This window comes from Populus nigra, chromosome 4, assembly GCF_951802175.1.
Source record: "Populus nigra chromosome 4, ddPopNigr1.1, whole genome shotgun sequence".
NCBI classification, from domain to species: Eukaryota; Viridiplantae; Streptophyta; class Magnoliopsida; order Malpighiales; family Salicaceae; genus Populus; species Populus nigra.
This window is the reverse complement of record NC_084855.1, coordinates 15,829,003-15,851,813: the sequence shown is the minus strand read 5'-3', so window position 1 is coordinate 15,851,813 and position 22,811 is coordinate 15,829,003. Positions and strand designations below refer to the sequence as shown.

General features: G+C 34.1%; 2 protein-coding genes across 2 annotated transcripts; one reads left to right on the top strand and one right to left on the bottom strand.

Moving 5' to 3' along the window:
- Positions 1-298: 298 nt before the first annotated feature.
- Positions 299-6,769, top strand: LOC133690922 (BRCT domain-containing protein At4g02110-like). The gene is made up of 10 exons (XM_062111202.1): positions 299-768; positions 863-952; positions 1,042-1,146; positions 1,267-1,368; positions 1,447-1,531; positions 2,278-2,347; positions 2,468-2,512; positions 3,185-5,275; positions 5,544-5,760; positions 5,942-6,769. Exons 1-10 carry the CDS (start codon positions 685-687, stop codon positions 6,494-6,496), a joined length of 3,444 nt encoding a protein of 1,147 aa, XP_061967186.1. The 5' UTR covers positions 299-684; the 3' UTR covers positions 6,497-6,769.
- Positions 6,770-19,624: 12,855 nt separating this feature from the next.
- Positions 19,625-22,605, bottom strand: LOC133692351 (uncharacterized). Its single transcript, XM_062113223.1, has 3 exons — positions 22,222-22,605; positions 21,648-22,045; positions 19,625-21,071 (listed from the first exon to the last, which is right to left on the bottom strand). Exons 1-3 carry the CDS (start codon positions 22,288-22,290, stop codon positions 19,841-19,843), a joined length of 1,698 nt encoding a protein of 565 aa, XP_061969207.1. The 5' UTR covers positions 22,291-22,605; the 3' UTR covers positions 19,625-19,840.
- Between the last annotated feature and the right edge of the window lie 206 nt (positions 22,606-22,811).

The window sequence follows — 22,811 nt, the reverse complement described above, 5'->3', positions numbered from 1 at the left end:
ATCAAGTTACAAGACTGTTTAGTATTCTATTATAGTAACTTCTAGTTTTTATTATATTATAAAAAATTATTTGATTGGTTAAATAATTTATGTTTTTTTGCATCAAACTCCATATATAATTATATTTTAAATTTTAATTTTGTAAAAGCTAGAATAATTTTTTTTTAATGTATATCTATTTTTTTTATTCTGTATATAAAAAATCAACTCACAGTAATTTTAATTAAATATCTATTTTTTAAAACTCTTTTTTTTTATTTAGCAGGAAGGAGATGACTTTAATTAAAATTAAGCCAAAAATAAAGAAATAAAATAAAACGATCAGAGTAGAGACGAACGACGGCGAACTCAGCTTCTACGAGGTTCCAATCTCGGTCAGGGCGTCGAAACCACTCGCGCACACGTGTCCTATCACATGGAGGCACCCACAATTTTTCTTTCTCCCGCCAGCCGCCAGGGCACAAAAATGAAACCTATAATTCCCTCCCTCAATAATATCTCTCCTTCTTCCTCCACCAGCCTTGCCTACAATTCATACAGTAGAGAAGCCTCTCTTCATCTCCATTTTATCCTCTTCTCCTTTTCTTTTGACTCGAGAGTCACTTCTCAGTCTTATAACATACTCTTCCCTTCTCTCTTCTTATATAATAAATTCTTCAATTTGTTTTTTAAAATTTCGATTCAATGCTGGAAACAGATTCTCATTCCAAAACGTTTCTCGGCGTCCGTTTCGTTCTCTTTGGTTTCGATCCCCTCAGCGAAACCGAGGTTCTTCCACTCCCTCCCTGTCTTAAATCATTGTTATTGATTGAAAGGAAGAAGATGTAATAGACTGATTTTTATTTTTTGAACTGCGGTGCAGGTTAAATCAAAGCTTGTCAATGGCGGCGGCGTTGATGCTGTTCAGTATAGTGAGAACTGCACTCACGTCATTGTCGATAAGATTGTTTACGTGAGTAATTAATTGTTATTCACATTTTAATGATCAATTAAAAAAATTGTAATTTAGCCATCTCTTTATTTTTAAATATGTATTTTTAGGATGATCCTGTATGTTTTGGTGCAAGAAATGATGGAAAGACGGTTGTGAGAGGATTATGGGTTAATCATAGTTTTGATATTGGGATGCCTGTTGATGCCACTTCTGTGAGTTTTATTTTTTATTTTTTAATTTCTATATTTTTATTTTTAATGCTGTTACTTTTTTCATTTGTTCTTTCACATAAAAAATTGCTCGATGTTTATGATTTAGTTTTTGTATAATAGATAATGTATCGACCGCTTAGAGATTTGAATGGAATTCCGCGTGCCAAGAATATAACAATGTGCTTGACTGGGTACCAACGCCAAGATCGAGATGACATTATGGTAAATGTTGCTCGTTTTGTTAGCTTTCATGAGCATCTGGGAATGAAATCTTTATGGGTTTTCTATTTTCTTTCACAGACCATGGTTGGCTTGATGGGGGCACATTTTTCTAAGCCATTGGTGGCTAACAGAGTTACTCATCTCATCTGCTACAAATTTGAAGGTGTGGTTTTGATTTTCACATACTGAACACCATTCTTAATGAATGCATATACGCAGTTCCTCTTTTCCTTGTATTAATATGATTTTGCTTGATATCAAAAGCATACTAGGCTTTCTGCAGTCGCTGCATAATATATAGCGTGTTTTAGTTGCTGTTAGTTGGGTAATATGTTTCAAAGGCACGATAGTTTTGGAATGAGGCTTAGTTGACTGGAATATGCAGTCATCCATGGATTGCTCAGCTATGCATGTTATCATCTTCCCATAGCATATGGAAGATATTAACTCTAGAAAGGTACATTAGATGGAAAAAACATTGAACCAAACAAGAAGAGATATTTTTGCTTATGAATATTTGGTTAAACCTATCTTTATAGGGTTTTTCTCTTTAATACATTATGGATATTGTGCTCCTTTGATGATTTTGAAATCCTACTCATACGTTAGGGTTATCATTGATTATTGTTCTGCTTTAAGTTCATATACTTCTTGTTTTTTTTTATGGTGAGACTTAATCTACAGAAGAAGTTTTTTGCAAAGAGAGTTACTTTCATTTTTCTTAAACAGTTGACAGTAGCCTTCTTCTTCTTCTTCTTCTAATGCTTTTATTTGCACGAACATCATAATTGCACTGTTACTTGCTGCTATTTTATCATTTGATCCTATGGAACTTTTCTTACTTCACTCTGGTACAATGCGAGTGCTCAGCTTGACTAGATGTTAATTAGAGATTTTCACTTTGTCTAGGTGAGAAGTATGAGCTTGCCAATAAAATGAAGAAGATAAAGCTTGTTAATCATCGATGGTTGGAAGATTGGTGAGTCATCTTCTTCTTTTTTTTTCCTGATTGGTAGACCACTGAGTTGGTACCTTTTGCTCTGTTACACATTGAAATACATGAGCATTCTCACATTTTGAATGTATCCTTCTGCTGCAGCTTAAGAAATTGGGAGCTTCTTCCAGAAGATAATTATAGCAAGAGGTGAGGCATTTTAACTTCTGGGTTTAGTAGCATTCAACATGATAAATTGGACACCACTTCTTGACAACAACCTGTGCATAACGAGAGAAGAAACTTAGTATTATTTTAGCCCACCTTATGAGTTTGAACTCCAGTAAGGAATGACCTGAATGATAAATTGAGATTGTTTTAGGTGTTTTTGTTTCTTTCATTTGGATATTTCTTCACTTCAGAATAATGAGTAGAAAGAGAGGGCATGATTCTTTGTTTCCTTTCATAGACCACTCGAGCTTTGTGTGCATCCTCCATCCCAAGATGTTGAGTTTGGAGTGGGTTATCACATACAAGTACATGTCCCTTGTTTACTATATTGTTACTGAATGGATGGTCATTCTTCGGCTGAGATCTGTGACTCATTATCTGTTTGCACAAAATAAGCATCTCAATGAGTTGCATTGGTAAACAAGTATATGTTATCTTTTCTTATCCAAATAAAAGACACACACACACATATTAGGCAGCTGAGGTTTTCTAACCTTTGATTGTTTGCTTAACTATTTTTTCATATACAGACACTTGGATCTAGTGAAGATGCTAAAATATGTGCTTAACTTTGACTATTTTTTCATACACGGACACTTGAATCTAGTGAAGATGCTAAAATATGTGCTTAACTTTGCTCTATTTGAACAGTGGCTATGAGTTGGAGATGCTGGAAGCTGAAGCAAAAGACTCTGAGGATGAAGCTGAGGGTACCAGTGTGAAGCAACCAAGTTGTGAAAATGTGAATAAGAGTCCTCAGAATTTAAAAGCTGGAACATCCAAGTCTTGTGAAATGCCCAAAACTGGGGAAGTGCTGAAAGTATCACATAATTTGAGTGAGCCTGAAGGTATATCAAGGGTGCCTGGCCATTTGGACGCTTGTGGCTTCAAGGGTGCCTCTTCCAATGATCCACCTGATCCAAAAGAGAGGACTCCTATTTCTACAAGGACAAGCAATGACTTGGAATTTATTTCTAGAATTGTTGAAAGGCCTTCTCATTCTGATGCTAAGTATAATTCTACAATAAGTTACACAAGGAGAACTCCACGAAGGTCCCCATCATCAATTTCCCCTGGAAACTCAGGCAACACTAGAGGCTCTCCTAAAGTTCTCTTAGGTGAATCCGTCAACAAGTCTTCTGCCAAAGTTCTGAATCCATCAGTTACAAACGCAGAACAAGGTTCTGAACCAACACATTTGGTGGATGGTCCATCTAGGATTAATAACCATTCTCCTCTTGGCAATACTGGTCACTCTGTGCATGATATGAGTAGTATGAATGCTGTGCTAAACTCACATGCCAATTCTTCAACAGCCAAGTCATCAAAATTTAGTAGAAACACGTTCACAGAAGATAACGCTTTCCTTGCAAATATGGTCTTGGAAACTGGTGAAAATGAGAGTGCAAATAAGAAGACACCACAACCATCCTCCAGGGACTTGAGAGAGAACAACTTGGTCCTCAGGTCTGACAGTGGAGGTTTTGTTGTTGAAAGATATGAACAGATGGTTGCAGAAGCAGGGGAGCCACAAAATCAGCAGCAAGATGGAGGCGGTCCATTTTCACTTAAGGAATTAGAGATAGATAAATCTGACATGCTTTCTGATTTGCATGTGCTTCGGGCAGGAAAAGATGACTTCATTACAAAGCCAGTTAGGAAGAAGATGATTGCCAAAAAGACTTTAGGTTCTAGATCAAAATTGAAAAGCAATGAGAGCCAGAAAGGTTCCATATACTTAAATGCAACTGCTGCTCAAAATGATCCTACAGTTACTATGACTGAGGTGAAAGAGAGAGAAGAGGATGCGAATTTCTCTGATGCCACTGAGCTTGAGACATCCCTGGCAATTGTCAATGTTGCAGTAACAGAGAAGATGGAGACGGAAAGTGCTACAAAGCTGGGGAATAATATTGAGGTTAAGATTGGTTTCATGGATGATGAGACTGAGGCTCCAGATGAGAAAAATGAATGTGAAAACTTTCTCGAAGAAGAGCAGGCTGACATGATTGATTTGCCACATAAAGCAGATAATAAGATAGAAATGAAATTAGAAGCAGATAATTCTGCAGCTTACATGCTCAATGGTCCGGTAGAAGGGAAAAATCCAGTTGAAATACAAAAGAGGAATGAATCAATCTTGACAGAAGATTTTGTAGAAGGAAAAGGAAGGAAGCAGCCTTCAGGTAAGACCAATACCAAGACTGTTACTTCGATTGTTAGAAAAGAAGAGTCTAAGAAAGTTCTGAATATGGAAGAGAATCTTAATGGCAAGAACATTGAGGAGAATGCTGCAGAAAAGGAAAGCACTGAGCCAAATCGTGCAGGTCAAGGTAAAAGCAGAATTATATCTAGGAAAAAGTCCAAGAACTCTGTGGAAGCCGAGAAGGAGAATAAGCCTGCTGTTGATGGAGATCAAAATGCAAGTCTGGATGACAAGCGTGTTGGTGAAACAGCTGCTAAATCCAATAAAGCACCGGTGAAGTTTAATCAAAAGGTTAGTAAAAGTAATCTTGGTTCCACAACAGGAAGAGAGGTTACAAAGCAAGTGAAAGCCGAACCCCTATGGTTTATATTGAGTGGGCATAGACTGCAAAGGAAGGAGTACCAGAAAGTTATTAAGAGTCTGAAAGGAAAACTCTGCAGAGATTCTCATCAATGGTCATACCAGGCAACACACTACATAGCTCCAGGCCCAATTCGCAGGACAGAAAAGTTTTTTGCTGCTGCAGCATCTGGAAGGTACAGTACATTGTGCATTAACCTCTGAAGTTTGAATACATATATTTAAAAAACCTGTTTTAAAATTCTTGTCTGTGACAGCTCAATGTGGTCCATTATTCAGTTTACTGTTGTAAATCATGTATTCCTCTTTTCTCTGCTGAGAAACTTTTTATTTTGTTCCTTTTTTGTGGTCAAGATTGGAAAATTGTTGGAATGAGTTACAGTATAGACCATCTATAATTATACGAGTCACCTGTTCAAACTGATAGATATCTGTTTATTGCAGGTGGATTCTTAAGACGGATTATCTAACTGCTTGTAGTCAGGCAGGGAGGTTCTTGGCAGAGGAATCTTATGAATGGCACAAGAATGGCCTTAGCGAAGATGGAACAATTAACTTAGAGGCTCCAAGGAAGTGGCGGCTGTTGAGGGAGAGAACAGGTCATGGAGCCTTCTATGGGATGCGTATTATCATTTATGGAGAATGCATGACACCACCTTTGGTATGTTTTCTTCTCAGATATGTTTACCTGCGACTTTTTCCTTGGTTGAGTTATAACGTGTTGCATAAGCTTTCTCAGGGTTTCAGTTTTCCTGAAAATGATGGTGTATAGATTTTAGCTGATCAATTATCTTATGTGCACGATCTGATACACTGTCCGCATCTTACTGTTCAACAAACAGGATACTCTGAAACGTGTAGTGAAGGCAGGGGACGGTACCATCTTAGCAACTTCTCCTCCTTACACCCGTTTTCTTACATCTGGAGTTGACTTTGCTATCATCAGTCCTGGCATAACACGAGCAGATGTGTGGGTCCAAGAGTTCTTAAAACATAAGATACCCTGCATCGTTGCTGATTACTTGGTGGAGTATGTCTGCAAGCCTGGGAGTTCTCTTGAGAGACATGTACTGTACAATACCAATGATTTGGCAGAGAAGTCATTTTCCAACCTTTTGAGCAAGGCAAAAGTGATTCCTGAGGACTTGACAATGTCAAAGGATTGTGATAGTGGTGATGATATAGCCTGTGAAGTTTGTTGTTCTTGCGATAGAGGGGAAGATATGCTGATATGCGGTGATGAATGTGGCTCTGTTGGCTGTGGGGCTGGGATACATATAGACTGCTGCGATCCTCCTCTTGAAAGCATTCCAGAAGAGGATTGGTTTTGTCCAAAGTGTAGCGGAAGCAGGAGCACCAGCCCTAAGAAGAAAAGGATTAAAAAGGCACTTCATTAAAGGCTAATTGGTTTCTTATTTCTCTTGAAACCCCTTTAGCTTTCAATCAAAGATGTCCGTATTTAACACATTTTGCTGCGACCAAACATGTAGAATTTACTATACTTGATCTCATGTGTATGCCATAGATTTGTATAATAACCTTCCTAGTTAGCCCACTGTGATTATAGGATGCATTCAGCTTGTGTTCAGGACATAATGTATTTATTTTCAGAAATTGATTCTTTGCATCTCGTAAGACATCTTCAATTTTATGTTTGTGAACTTATCTAATCCTGTCTCTGATGTTTAGACATTATTCTTGATGCAAACAAATTTCATGAGCAATCCTGATGGTGGTTAGGATATATATACAGGACTGATCCTGTGATTGGTATTGGAGAGGGGCAGAAATAGTGCAAACTGCAGAAATGTGCTTCATTTGCAATGAATGGACGCATTACTATGGTCTTGTATTTCCTCTTTCAAGGTATGCATTCTGATTTCTCAGTTTTTCCTAGTCTTGTTAAAGAACTGCCAGATAAACGTCTTCATGTTTGTGCATGAGAGTCGTGCCTTTTTTTTTCCCTCTCGATTATCTATTTACTGTTCTTCTAATTTTTTTTCCATGTCGATCTTTGAACCTCACGAATCTCAAGTCCTTTGCTTTGATGGAGACTACCTCCTATGGTATGGTGGAAACAAATTCTGGCAGGGGTATATTCTGATTTGCTTATAGTTTGTAATAATAAATGTCTTCATAAATTTTAAAAGATAAAAAATTATTTTACTATATTTTTTTAAAAAAAAAACTTTAAAAAATAATTTTTACCCTATTTAGAGAGTATTTGGCAGTGTTGTTGCGGTTGCTTTTCAAATAATTTTTTGTTTCGAAATGCATGTCAATGATTTTTTTTATTTTAAAAAAATTATTTTTGATATTAGCACGTCAAAACGATCTAAAACATATAAAACATATTAAATTTTAGTAAAAGAAAAAATTAATTTTTTTAAGAACGCGGTTTGCACCATGTTCCCAAACGTATTCTTAATCCAGATTTCTCCCTCTAGGTGATGAACTCAAGGGTTACCTTGATATAAAATATGATAAAAGAAAAAAAAAATGAATAGTTGACATTTTGTAGGTAGCATCCATGATGTTGGGAGCAGTCCTCTCTATTTATAACCTAAATCCATCCTAAAATTTGAAAATGAAACTTCAAAGCTTGATGTCCCAGATTTAGCCATCAACTTATTCCCAAGAGGTGACTTTGGTTATGCGCCCGCCCCCCCCAAAAGCTCTGGAATTCTTCTTCCTTTTCTTTTTTTCAAGGAATCGGATGCCATGCAGGTTGTTCTCGGATGCACAAAATCGGGGACATGGCCCTTTGAAAATGGTAAGAAAATAAAGTACCAAACAAAAGTTTTCTACTTAGCTTCGAGCACACTCTTCTATCTATCTATGATCTGTAATAAAGGTGTTTTTATTGGCTTCATTACGTGTTAAGCTGTGGGTCTTTGAGACATCAACCTCAAATCATGATTAGACTAGAGTTTTCTTACCACTAATCAAGCTCTTAATGTCACAAAAGTCATACTAAAAAAAGAAAGAAAGAGTCACTACAACAAATGTAATCAATCAAAATATTTATCGTTTTCCCATCTATTTGCCTGCAAGCCATAAAAATTAGTGCATGGATTGCTTCAACATCAAACAATCTACGCCATGTCCCGTTGCTCCATGTAGTTAAAAAGGTTTGATGAGATATTTTACCCTCTTAATTATTGGGTTGTATCAAAATAAGATCTAGACTGTCGACTAATTGATTTAAACTATTATTTAATGAATAAATTAAGATATGCTGTCAAATTTAACCGGTAGTTAAGCTTTGATCATTAATCTAAATGCTATAAACGAAGCAGTTTTGAAGTAATTTAATTTCTTAAGAGATTAAAAAAATTAAAAAAATATATGAAACTATGCATCCTTTAATATTGTCATTTCAATGAATGATTTATGTGGAGAGAGACAACATCAATTCCAAAATTTTCTTCTTCAAATTGTGTTTTTTTATATAGGATTTTAAACTAACAGCTGAAGTTTGACAATTAATCTCAACTATCAAATTTGATAATATAACTTAATTTACTTAATAAATAATAATTTAAAAATACAATAGACCAAATTAATAATTCAAAATTTATTTCTTCATAACCTAAGATATGTCATTTAACCTAATAAAAAAGTTATTTATGGGCTCATGTTCATAAAATATGGATGTGTTACTTCTTTTATCAAGCCCATTGTTGTTTATTGAACTTGGGGGTTCGAATACCACAATTATACCTAGTTAGTACTGGTTTGGATAACCTGATATATGTGTGTGTTAAGTTTTATGATTTATTTCTCTAAGTTTTTATTTGAAAGTATGATAGCTATTGAGTTTTCTCTCAATCATAAAATAAGAGTGTTTAGTTACACAACAAAACTTGTGGTTTAAAAAGTGAACCCCATTAATAATTGAGATATAAACTCAGTCATCTTGAAGCATCTTGAAAATGCTTTCTTTTAGGTTTGATCTCAATTGTCCTTTTCACTTTGCCAACACAAAAGAGAGATTTTGACCATTGTAATTCATCATATCAAAATACCATCTAATCTATTTGCTTTGTTCAAAGTTAATCCTACCTCTTTTTTCAAAACTCCAGTGATAATCTAAAGAAAAACGTATCCTTTCGAGTTGAAATTAATTTATAGATTTTGATAAGTACAATAATTCAGGATATTTTGACCATTGTAATTCTTCGAACTAAAATACCCTCTACTCTGTTTGCTTTGCTAAAAGTTAATCCTGTCTCTTTCTTTAAAACTCAAGTGATAATCTGAAGACAAACGTATCCTTTCGAGTTGAAATTAATTTATAGATTTTGGTAAGTGTAATAGATTAGGATATTTGGAACATGAATTTTGTTTATTTATGATGTTTTATTCTTGTTTTGATAATTGAAAACATCATCTTCTCCTCCTATCTCTTCAAACTCAATGAAAAGATATGTTACATATTTTGGTTTTTCTAACATTTCTAGTTATGAGGTATTGTGTTTTATCTTGAAATTGCAGAGTGTGTTTGTGGCAGGAAAAAAAGTATCTCCAATTCATTCTTTATAGTAAAGGAAGAACAATAACCTGAAAATCCAATTCCTCAAATAGCAAATGTGTTGATTAACTGGTACTTTATTTTTTATTTTTTTAAAAATCCTCAACTCATAGTAAAAATTTATGGATTGTTTTCTTGGATCCAAGTAAGGCATCATAGACCTTCAGTGTTGAACTATTTTTTTGGATCTGAGTGACCCTAGTAGAATAGTTTTTTAAACTCAAACTATTGGTCGACCCGGACCAAAGCCTGGGTTACAAGTTTTGACTGGGTTACCAGATCATCCCATGTCGACCTTAATTTTTTTTATAAAGCAAAACAATGTTATTTTTGTTAAAAAAATAAATAGTCAACGGGTTACAACCAGGTTAACCTAGCTTTTTTACCGAGTCATCTAAGTTTTTGCCTTCCTCTATTTTCTTTTAGGGCTGGGCTGAGTTTTATAACCATGCCACGTAGTAAGACTTATTGATTGATACTGGTGTTTGGAATATCAATTTCGTTAAAAGTATATTAGTTCCTATCAATTATTTAGAGGTCCAAGGATTTGATTAGTTCAATTTTAACTTGAGAAAAAGTATCTTAACATATTAAATTGCTTTTGGTGTATGTAATTTTTTATAGGAAAGAATCACTAACTTCAATTTCCATCTTATAAGCCATTTACATTGATTTTATTTCTTTTTTATCGTAGCTAGCTAACTAGTATGCAATACTTAGACTCCAATTATCAACTCCAACACATTTATATTAATAAGAATAGATGTTGTGTTATGGTATACACTAGGTTGGTCATTCCCACAATATATATTATTGTCGGTATACACTCTAATTATTAACTCCAACACTTTTTTATATGTTTTCCTTACATCTTAACATATGCAAATTTGGAAAAAAGAGTTATATCATTGGATGTTCTGTGATAATTTTGGTTAAGTGAAAAACAAATTTTGTTTAAATGTCCTAGTTGAATATAATACTAATGCTTGTGCTTGTGCATGTTGAACAAGGCTAGCAAACCAAGCAATGGAAGGTCATCGAAGTAAAGATAAAACATCCTGGATAAAAGAAATGTTGCATACTTTTTGTGGCACATGTATCATAAATAATTGATAATGGTATGAGACCAAACATATATTTTAATAAAATTGGAAGAAAACATATGATGAATATTCAAAGAAAAGACTGGTCATTCTTTCATCAAGTTTTAATTTAAGAACAAATGGGATGGTATAAAAAAAATTAGAGGATTTGGAAAAAAATTAGTTGCTGAAACTAGTGTTTGATGGAATAGTAAAATTGGAATTATTGATGCATGTAATGAGTGGTGAAAATTAAAAATTCAGGTTAGTTTTAGAAACTTTATGTTCTTAACTTAAGTTGTTACTTTTAGTAGCTAAGAAATTGATTATATGTTATCTATTATATTGATTTTCTCTAACGTAGGAAATTATAGAAGCCAAAAAGTTTAGGCATGTTGGTATTAAACCATTTATTTATAGTAAATTTGATAGAATATTCAACAATATTGTAGCTACTAGACAGAGTTTTATTTGATGATGGTTGTGGAGATGATGATGAAGGAAATGTTACAAGTGATGATGATGTGAATTTAGAGGAAGAAAATGGTAATTCAGAAAAGGATGCCATAGCTAATTTTGTTGATTATGTAGTAACATGGTAAATAGAGTGAATGTGACAAACAATAACACCCATAATAGTGAAAAAAAAAACAAAGCATATTCCACAAAGAAAGGTGGGAGAAAAAGAAAAAAAAGGTTTTGGAGTCTGAGCTTAGTTAGTTTATTGTTTTGGTTTACTATTCGATAGTGTCTCCACCAAGAGTGAATTATGCATTTCTACTAATAAGGATAAGAAAGAGTGTAGTATTACAGATGTGATAGCTGAGCTTCATTCTATTGATAACATTGTCTAATATGGTGACTTTTATTGTTATGCTTTGGATTTTTTACTTTCAAGAAGCAAGAGATATATGTTATTAACAATAAGAGACGTTACTATAAAGCTTGAATGACTACAAAATATATGTTAGTAAAGTTTAAGGTCTTAATAACGAGAGTTGTGCCTTACATCCATCACTCTTATTGATTTTGTTCTTTTACTTGATATATATACCATAATAGAATTGGAAATTATTGATGTATCCACGTTATTATAATGTAAAGGTCCTTTGGTTATATGTAATATACTAAAATTGTTATTTTTAGAATATTTGTGTAATATTTGGTATTTGAATTGCTTAGATTGATATTTATATCAAGATTATAATGAATTATAAAAATGTTGTAATGTATTTCCATTAAAAAATCTCAGTCTTTTTCTTTGTTATCTGGAATGCTAGAGTCCTCAAGTCAAGTTTTTTAGCCAATCCATATATTGACTTTTTTATTGTTATTCTTCTCCTTGATGATTCTATAGGACATGAATATCCTTTCTAAAGCTCTTTATGACACAAGTAACATTCTTATGTAGCAACTTCTCAATGGATGTTAACCAATCATGATAGGTTACTAGCAATGAATGTACTGAGCAAGATTGACTATTTGGTCAATAACTATCATGAACATGTTTACCATTTCTAGTATAAAACAAGAAACATGAAAATGATTGAAAGCTATTTCTATTCATCTTTTTCAGTGTCGAACAAAGAAACTAAGTAATGCTACGCTTAACAAAAAACTTGAGTCTATACAATTATAAAATCTCATAAAAAGGTGTATTAACCATACTAATAAACAAGGTTTTCCTTGCACCATTTGGAACCAAGCATGTCGAAGCACTTCCCTCGAGGTATAGCAAGAGATAATCCTCTCACTGCCTTTTTTTTTATTATTTCCATCCCTTCTTGAATACACCTTTTTCAGGTTATCACGGACAATTGAATGAGTTGTTGTTGGTTCGAGCAATAACTACCCAACCTTTCTCCCTTTACATTTAAAAAAAATATGCATAAAATTACATTTATACTAACTAAAGATTATTGACATAGAAGTATTTAAAGATCAAATGAAAAAGTTGAGTGGTTGATAAACACATGAATAGAAGTCCATAAAAAAACATGAAATACTAATAATAGCTCTGGAATGATTAGAGGCATGGTTGGTCCACAACTCATAAGTCAATCCATCTTAGAATTTATTGTTTAGTAAGGAACATTGGACAACTTTTCATATGTTGGACAGTTGAAATCTTTCACTTTAAGAACTATTCGATTTTGGATTTTATGGGATTCCAATATTATTTTCTAAATCCTCATTAGGCTTCATAAGTGGAAGTTTTAAATGTTATTACACAACTAATTTGAAACATCGTTTTCTTATGTTATTCTAAAAAAAGATCTACTTACCCATATAGTAGTGCCATGACAAAGCCATCAAATCACTATAATGTCACCTTATAAGAATATGCATAAGGACATTTGCAGTCTTGCATTGGACAAACAAGTTTCACTCAATAGAAGAGTGTAAAGCATAGAACAATGAAAATCTTTGTCTTGGATTTTTTTTTTTTGTCAGTAACTACCAAACTGTCAATACCTTAAGTATATAAGTCCTATTCATTTATTTTGGAGTGAGATAATAGAAAAGTTTGTCAACCAACTTTCAAGTCTCTAAAATGATGCAAATTTTAGCAATAGAGATGAGAAAATAGCTAGCTTCCAACTAATATCCAATTAAATTTGGTAACCAACAATTAGTTTCCAAGTTATAATTTTGAATAATATTATTAGTGTCCCTTTTTAAACATCATATACTACAAAGGTAAGCTCGGTGCCAAGTTTTGCAGAAGCAGTTCCATTCTCATCAATCCAACCTTTGAATACATACCTAAACCCACCCTCCTCGAGAAGACGCTCATGCTTAAAATTTATGGTTACTAATTTAAGGTCATTAAATGTCAAATTTTAGAGCTAAGAAAAAAATTTCAATTCCTTACTAAATGTTGGAAGTGAGGATACACTCTTTGCATTGCTAGTCGTTTTCGTAGAATACATTGATGAAACAATAAGTTGGTCTTTGTTCTTATCTCTTATAAATTTACTTGGCACTGAAATTTAAAGTAATGGACAATTATTTGCTATTGTTCATTTCTATTAAAAGTATTTATATATAACAACTCATTAACAATGTTTATCAAAAGAACTAATTGGAAACAATTAAAATTACTGAATTTTAATAAAGTTCATTGAAGAACTAGTTATTGTCATGTTATTTTATGTATGGATAATATAGTAACTGATCATGATAGACATGTTTATCAATGAATATGATGTTTTAATTTTTAAACTTTTCTATTTTATTTTACAGGGCTTAAAATTATTTATTCTCTACTTAACATCCCTTAGTTTGTTTTTGGTTCACATAATATTAATTTCTTAACCAAACTAAAAAAAAATTAATCTTTTCCTTTTCATTTGTGATTGTAAATATGAAAGTCAAATGATTTAATGCTTTATTCAAAGAAAATTTTGAGGAAGATTATGATAATGTAATGAATTGTGTAGTTGATTATATTAATTATAGTGGTGATGGAGGTAATGATGGCGATGACGATGTTGGTGATGGTGGGGATACAGATGGTGACGACGACGACAACAATGATGGTGATGAGGATGTTAATTCATTTTAGAAGCAAGATTTTGGTTATCATAAACTAGCAATATATGCAGGTGGAGCTCTAATAATATATTATGTTAATTATATGTTTAAAAAACCTTGTATGGTTTTGTACAACACGGGTATGAGATGGTTGAATGAAATTTTACAAGGACATTAGAAACTATGCTTCGACATGTTTAGGATCGATGCAACAACATTACAAAGCCTATGTTATGATTTAGAAGCAAAGTACGGGTTATAAGCTTAAAGAAGAACGAGTATTATTGAAAATGTGGCAATGTTTCTTTATATACTAGCATTAGGTGCTTTAAATAGAGAAGTTCAAGAAAGATTTCAATATTTAGACAAGACTGTTAACATATATTTTAAAAAAGTGCTTAAATTTGTTTATGTGCTCGCAACAGATGTTGTAAAACCAGAAGACTTTGAATTCACTTCACTAGAAATCAAGATAGATCCAAGATATATGCCTCATTTCAGTATAACACTAATATATTATTGTATTATTAATGCTATAAATCTGTTTATATTTGGATAAATTTTTTCAATCATTGACATCTTGATGCTTCTTCTATTTGATGTAGAATTGCATAAGAGCACACATGTGTGTGCAATAATTTCTCAAGAAAATCAAATCTTATTTATTGGTAGAAAATATGTACTGACTCAAAACGTAATAAATACATATAGCTTTGATATGCAATTATTTTTTGTTTGGACAGGATGAGAAGATAATGCATATGACACACATATTTTTCTGCATGTAATTGACAATTCTAATATAAAATTTTCAAAACCACCTCAGGGTAATTACATGAGAAAAAAATTCATGTTATTGTAATTATTTTTCTATATAATCTTTCTTTTGTGATATAAGTTACAAATTCATCACTTTTTATTATAGAAAAATATTATTTGGTAGATGTTGGATATCCAAATGAGTATAGATTTTTAGGTTCATATAAAAGTGAAAGATATTACTTGCCAGATTTGCAGCGACATAAACAACCTAAAAGTCGGAAAGAGGTTTTCAATCGTGCACACTTTTTAATACGCAGTGTGATATAACATACTTTTAGATTGTGGAAAAAAAAGATGGAAAATTTTGCAAAGCATGCTTGCACATGCTTACAAAACACAAGTTAAAACTGTAGTGGTATCAATGACACTACATAATTACATTATAAGAAAGTTTAGGAAGATCATGCATTTGTAAAATATGATCGCCATCCAAACTTTGTTCTTGATGATATTTTAACCGATGTTGTGCCACGTTCAGAAAGCCCTAGATATCATAGGTCATCTTGAATAGACCATCTTCGTGGTAGGACTTCAGCTAGTTTAATGGAATAATATAATTAGGACCCCAATATTGCTTAGTGTTGCTTTGTTACATTTCTTATTTATTAATAATCACTTGTTTTTTATTTAATTTGAAGCTATAAATTATTAAGTGTTTTTTTTAGTCATTTCAGTTTCAATAACTTCAACAACAATTTTAATCAAACATCTTTTAATTATTTTTCATTCAACATGACTCTCAATAATAGTTTCAATCAAACACACATAGAACTATATTAGAAGCAACTATAAGTGTTTTTTATTATATAAAAAAATTCAAATCACAACTATAAAAGTTATCTTAATACCAACTAGTCGCTAAAATGACTTACAAGAAAAAAAATTATTTACAAGAATTTCTAAAAAGAGAGTTTTTGAGATTTCAAGTCACCAAAAGAATGTTAAAGATTAGCAAACATTTCAACCACCCTGGAAGTTAAGTTAAAAGATGAAAAGGTGTGAAATGGACGAGAAATTGGTGCTAACAACTCATCAACGAACACATCTATTTGTAAAATTCCCCAAAACCTGGTTTTGACAAAGAGCTAGAAACAAGCCTTGAGTACCCACTCCTCCTTATCAGAAGGAAAAAGGAAGAAAAGGGAGATCATTGCACATGATAGCATCACATGGGGCTCCTGACATCATCATATCTGGCCACGACTTCTCCTCTTTCCATTGTTCCCAGCCTTCAAACACCGAGTCCCCTGTTCCTCCTAGTTCCCTTCTTACCCTCCAAATGCACCCAGCACGCGAGGGTGTTGTAGTCATTATACATGATACCATGAATATAATTTGTTTTACTTTGTGGGGATTATGCCTTAAATAATATCTCATGCTTTTAGAGATGCTCCATGATATCTGATCTGACGACTTTATTTATAAAAATGGCAGCCTCGTGAGAATTCGTGCAGAGCCCCCTTTCTTTCGCCATAAGAAAATAAATATAATGTTCTAAAAGAGTTGAAATTTAATATTGCAAGAAGCGTCCAAGAATTACAATGGCATGAAACTGGCTCTCATTCATACCAGAGTGCGTTTCCAGCATTTGAAAATTGCTGGAAATATCGACACAAAAAAAATACTTGAAAAAACTAGGCAGAGGAGCTACATTAATAACAACAATAATATAAGAAATAATAACACGTCCGTTGAAAGAGCACAGCAAGAACAAGTGTCATAAAATTCTACAGGAGATATCATACTGCAGATTGAGAGCAAGTTTTCTGGTGGAAGATCAACATGCTAGCTGTCCTAAAGCACGAGGATAAAAAGCTTGAGCATCCAAAACTATAGCACGTACTCTTACTGGTAGGGTAAGACAAGCATCAAAATCATCACTCGTATTAACATCGAGTGAATCCAAGTTCAGACCAGCTGAGATCTCATCAAGGCTTAATTAATGGGAGAGAGAAAAGATAGGCAGACGTTCAAATCATAATTAATCTCAAGCTCTCTGTTGATCAGAAGTTAATTATCAACATAATGATCATTTTGCATGAGGGTGGGGACTGGATACAACTAAAGTTGTTGAGTAGCGTGGAAGGACAAAAGGACACAGCGAAATTTATGAGGATAAAAAAGTTCTCAAATCACTTGTAAGGAAAGACAGAGAGAGCATTTTTAACAAGTAAAGATGGCATATTATTTGAGTACACTGCTAGGCTTGGGAGCTCCTTTTTGTTGCCTTAAAGTGAACAGAGGGAAGTATCACCTAAACAATGCATGCACCCACTTCCTCCATTGACAAGAGAGACATCAAGCTTTGGTCTCTTTTACCCTGTCATCATTTACATGGAAAACTATATGCAGCTGCGCTATCTTTCTGCTATCATTGATTCCTATATTTTGTCATTATTAATTTAAATTCAGACTAGATTATAAATTTTATTAACACACAAGATTATATCTTTTTATTTCAATCATAGTTTCAATCGGTGTAGATAAACATGAACTTAATCTTAAACATGAAATGAAAAGGATTCTATTTTGAATTGCTTAACAATATTGTTCAAGATGGGCTCTCTGCGGTAATTGCCAAATTACAAGGATTAATTACTTGGCAGTTCAAGCAATGATCATGCTTGAATAATTGTTTTTCTTTGGCAAAAATTGATGACCACACGGAAAGGCAATCTTAATTATTTCCCACAGTAAAAGCAACTCATAGTAATAGTAGGTGTTTGATTGGCAAAGACAGTTTTGAGAAAAGCTTTAGCCCCACTGTATTTCTTTGGAGGTGAGTGGTTGTAGAACTGTTTGGAATTACGGTGAAATTGTTTTTTAAAATATTTTTTATTTGAAAATATATTAAATATTTTTTTATATTTTAAAATTTATTTTTAATATTTACATATACAAAAATTCAAAAATATTAAAAAATATTTAATTTAAATCTAAATTTTTTTTAAAAAAAATTTCAAAAGCTTAATTAGATTTGAATGCCAAACATGGGTAGGATGCAACTTTTTTCATGGAATAGTAACCAGGTTTCTTTTTTATTATTATTATTATTATTTGGTTTAGATAGGAGATACATGTTTTAAAATAGTGTTCGGTTATTTTCTTGAAATGAAAAATACAGATATTAAAGATAGATGATAAAACTAAGATAAAATTATGTTTGGTAATAATATACAAGATAAAATAATTGTTTTTATATCTTGTTTGATTATGGTGAATAAACTATAATAAAATATAAAAAAGTTTATTTTTCTCAGTTGATTTAAGTTAATGTAAGGATAAAACTTGTTATTATTGTAGTTTTAAAACTCACTCGGGGATTAACCGGAACAAGACTGAGATTACAGATTAGAAGGGTCAACACAGATTGACCCGAGTCAAAGTATGTATAAAAATAATTATTTTTATAGTTTTAAAATCTGACTTGAGAGACAATCCAATACAAGATTCAGATCATGGATCGAAAGAGTCAACTCGGGTTGATTTTCATAACACGTGACCGAAACCATACCCTAAGTTGACTCTCAATTAAAAAAATTTTACTATAATATTTTTTTAAAAATATCATCTTTAAAGATATGTCTTTCCATGACTTATTTTTTAAAAAAATATAGTACTTGACTCTAAATTTATCCCAAAAACAAAATTATTCTCGTATCAATTTCATTTTTTTATATATTTTTTTCCATTCTCTCTATCTTCTCTGTATTATCTTTTCTGTACTAGAAAAGTAATGAAATGCTATCTAAATGTTCCAACAGATACAACGAGGTCTGAGGGGGTTTACGAGGTCTAAGGAGGTTGGGAAACCTTATTGATACCTAACAACCCTCTTAAAAGTCGAAGCCTCCCCAGAGTCACAAGACAGCAGAATGCGAATCGCCATTATTGCTCCCTATCTTGCCTCAACCAGTCATTATTTTGTACACTTTAGGTGTATATACACAGATGTGTGGAGAGCAGATGTGTAGAAAAAAAAGCTCGAAGCTCGAATGATGCAAAGCCTTGAATTGACATGACACCTCCTTTTCAAAACCATCTTGTTTTTTCTTGTATTGAGTGCTTGATTAAGACCCCTTCTTCTGTTGCCTTAGCCCGGCGTGAAAAAAACCTGACAACCTCTTTTCCGCTGGGAGATAGATACTTGACATGGTCCATTCTGCAGTTTCCACCATTGGAACACGGCCATGTCTTAATTACAAGATGCACTCAAAGCCATAACACCCACACAGCGTGGCTTCAAACCCAATAGGATTATAGCATTCACTGTTTAGTTACAGAGATTTTTCTCACCAAGCCAAGTGGATAGAGATAAACCTTAGGTGGCATTAGCAAATTAATGAGATCTAGTGGAATGTCAGATGTGTCAGCTTATAGATAGACTGATAAAAATTAAATGCAACGGATGAGACACCAGAGAGAACCCGAAGCCAGCTTGCTTCTCAGCAATCCCCTGGCTACACATGTGGATACCAAGTCAAAAGCACCTATCTTTTCCAAAACCCAAATTAGTTAAATCGAAGAGTGAGAATAGGATGAGAAGGTACTAATAAAATTCCAAATTTAAACTAAGCAATAAAGCATAGACCCATAAATAGGAAATTCGGTACTGGAAATTCTGTACAAGTAGAGTAGATGGCGAGATTAAGAAAGAAATGGAAAAGGTAACAAAATTTCCCGGCAGCCTAAATTTATGTATGTGTTTGTACAAAATGAACCAGAGATTCCACTGCCGGTGACATCTCAAGAAACTTGTTTATCATTTAGCAGCTTAATGCTTCGAATTTCACTGCAAGAGGACGGTTAAACCCAGCTTGTGATAGCAAATTCCCAACCGCAGCAAGGTCGCGGCAAAACACCCCTTGAAAGACAGATGCAGTGTTGCTCCCTGAAGATGCAGATGCCACTTTATTTTCATTGGAATTGATCCTATTGGGACCAGAAATCTCCACTGCAGATGGGTTCGATTCCATTTTGGCATTTTGAGTTGTCTGTTGGGTTTGAATGGCTGCTGCTTTCTTTCTTTGCTTCTCTGCAGCCTCTTCATCCATGATTGTTGACATGACGTTGGAATAACCCTTTTGAAGCAATCTATAGAGCAACAAAGCAGACATTTTTGCTCGGTCTTTTACCGATTCAAGATCCATATCATTTGCAAAGTCACACCTCTCAACGAAATTTATAGACTTATCAGGCTTGTGCCTCAAACTCAATAACAGATGAGCTCTCTCTAATTCGGATCTCGAACACCCACGCCTTAATCCAATCAAAGCATAATAATCAACATTTCTAGTCTCCCCAGAAGCAACTCTCTTCTTCAGTTCTTGAATCTTGGTAGTCAATGCACAAAGTTTCCCAGGAATCTCTCTGTACCTAACCTTGTGCCGCTTCCAAGCAGGACCTGGTAGCTTCCTATCCCTCAAGATTGAATTATACAGTAGTTTCAAGTGCTCCAGATCATGTAAACAATCGGGCAAGCACCGGATTGTTTCCAGAAGAGAAGCTCTTGTATCAAGCGCCTGAATGCAGGCGGGTTCTAAAGCTAAAGTCTTGTTGCAATCAGCAATGGACTCTGCAATTCTTCCTGATGCTTTGTATGCATAAGCTCTATGCATATAGCATTCAGCAAGGAATCCCTGTGGGGCCCCTCGTCGGCCCTCCAAGATCTTAGTGAAGTGGCGGATGGCCTCGGAATAGAGGCCAGCATCCAGGGCCGCCAGCGCGGCTGTTCGGCGGCGAAGCAGTAGCTTAATGTGGGCAAGGAGTTGCGTAACGCTTTCAGATTCGGTTAAATTTCTCGGTGGGGTAGGTGGGGCTGTCGATGTGGATATATCGCTGGAGATTGGGAAGTTTGAGAGAGAGAAGCTGTCCTCGGACCAGGAAATGCTTTGACGGCGGAATGCAGCAGTTGTCAGGCGTTTTCCGGTCTGGAGAAGCACCATGGCATCCTCCATTAGACCTAGATGGCAGCAAGCTTGGCCTAAAACCAGGTACCTGTAAGAATACACGTTAATGATCGAGTTAGTTGAATAGAATCATTCAGTTTCAAGTGTTTAACCAGTAAATTTGGAGTCTTCGGCACCAAGATCTCAAGTTACAACTCAACTTTGTTTTTATTTTTTTTAATTAGTCAATTTCAAAAGAAAATAATTAATTAGAAGCTAAAACAGTAGAATAAAATAAAATACTGATTTGGGCAAACGCGCAGATAGCCATCATGGGATTTTCTACTTTAACCTCAAAAGATGATCAAATCATGTTAAAGCAGGGCAAAGCCCGTGTGCTATTAGCCTTTATGAGAAGCAATAGCATTTTCACTGGAGAGAATTACCACGTAGTTCCCCAGAAAAAAAAAAGAGATATGATAGTTGAAAGTTTTAAAAATTCAATTATCGCTACCACCTTCATGTCCAAAAAGAAAAAGAAAAGGTAAGAACACATGGCTGGCTGGCTGTGTTTTACTCAAACCAATGCAAAAACATATCCACTGATCTAGACAATAAATATGGTTATTAAAAGTTGAACCGCATACCACAGCTTTAAAAGAGAAACAGAAACCGAGGAACTTACCTCCATTGCCCTTCTTTATCGCAATTTTTACAGAGTCCGGCCATCACTTTCTTCTTCAAGTCGGAGACAGAGAAACACTTGAAACTTGGATCAGAGTTATCTGAAGGCAGCAGCTTAACTCGCTCTCTTGAAAGCTGCTGAGAAGAACTATCAGAAGAAGAAATAGATCCCGAATCGTCGTTAGCCATTTTAAGGCTAGGAATGTAGTCTTGAAGCATATCAGCCACCTCCTTGAATCGCCTAAGATAGAGCAAAGATCTTGCTTTGAGTTCAAGAGCTACTTCTAGGCGAGGAGAGAGTGCAAGTGCCGCGTCTAGAAGCTTAAGAGCCGACGCAATCTCGCTCTGTTCTTCGCTTGCAATCAGGTTTCTTGCATCTTTAATGTACTTGTCCACAATCTGTATTATCACACGAAAGTTCATGCAGTAGCTCATTAACTCTCACAGGCATATATATGTACGAAAACGAAAAGCTCAAACCCATTCGAGAAAGAGATGAAATAAACCATAAGAAATGAAATGTAAAGGCAAAGCAGAGATCCTCTTCATCAAAGGAAGAAAGTTGTATATTTTACCTTCCGGTTGCTTAGCCACCAGTGCTTCTTTTCATTCATACTTAGACAAGGAGAAGTAGAAGCAGCCATGGTTGTTGTTTTTTCTTGTTGAGGAAGAAGAATCAACCATTAACCACTCCCTCTCTCCCTCTCTCTTTTCTAAGTCAGGCTCTCTCTATCTCTATCTCTATCTCTATCTCCCCCAAAGCACATACATTTTTTCGGTTGTGAGATAAAAAGGAGAAGAAATATATATAGCAAGGGAATGAAATGGAGAGAGGGAAAACGGGAACAAAGTGGAGAGAGAGGGAGGGTTGATCTTTGGATTTAAAATCTTGTTTATGTTTCAAGTGTGTTGTAAATATGGGAGAGAAACTAAAGCAGAGAGAGAGAGAGAGAGGCCTGGCCTTCAAAGAAAAGCAATAAATAAATAACTAAATAAATAAATTGCCAGCTTTGACCTCAGAGAAAGCTTTGATCCTTCAACTTCATAGCTGGCACCACTTCCTTTTATTCTCTCTCTCGTCACTGTGGCTACGTGGCCTATAGCACTCTATACAATACCCTATAATTATTTTTATTGTTTTTGTTTTTTTAGGAAAACAGATTTA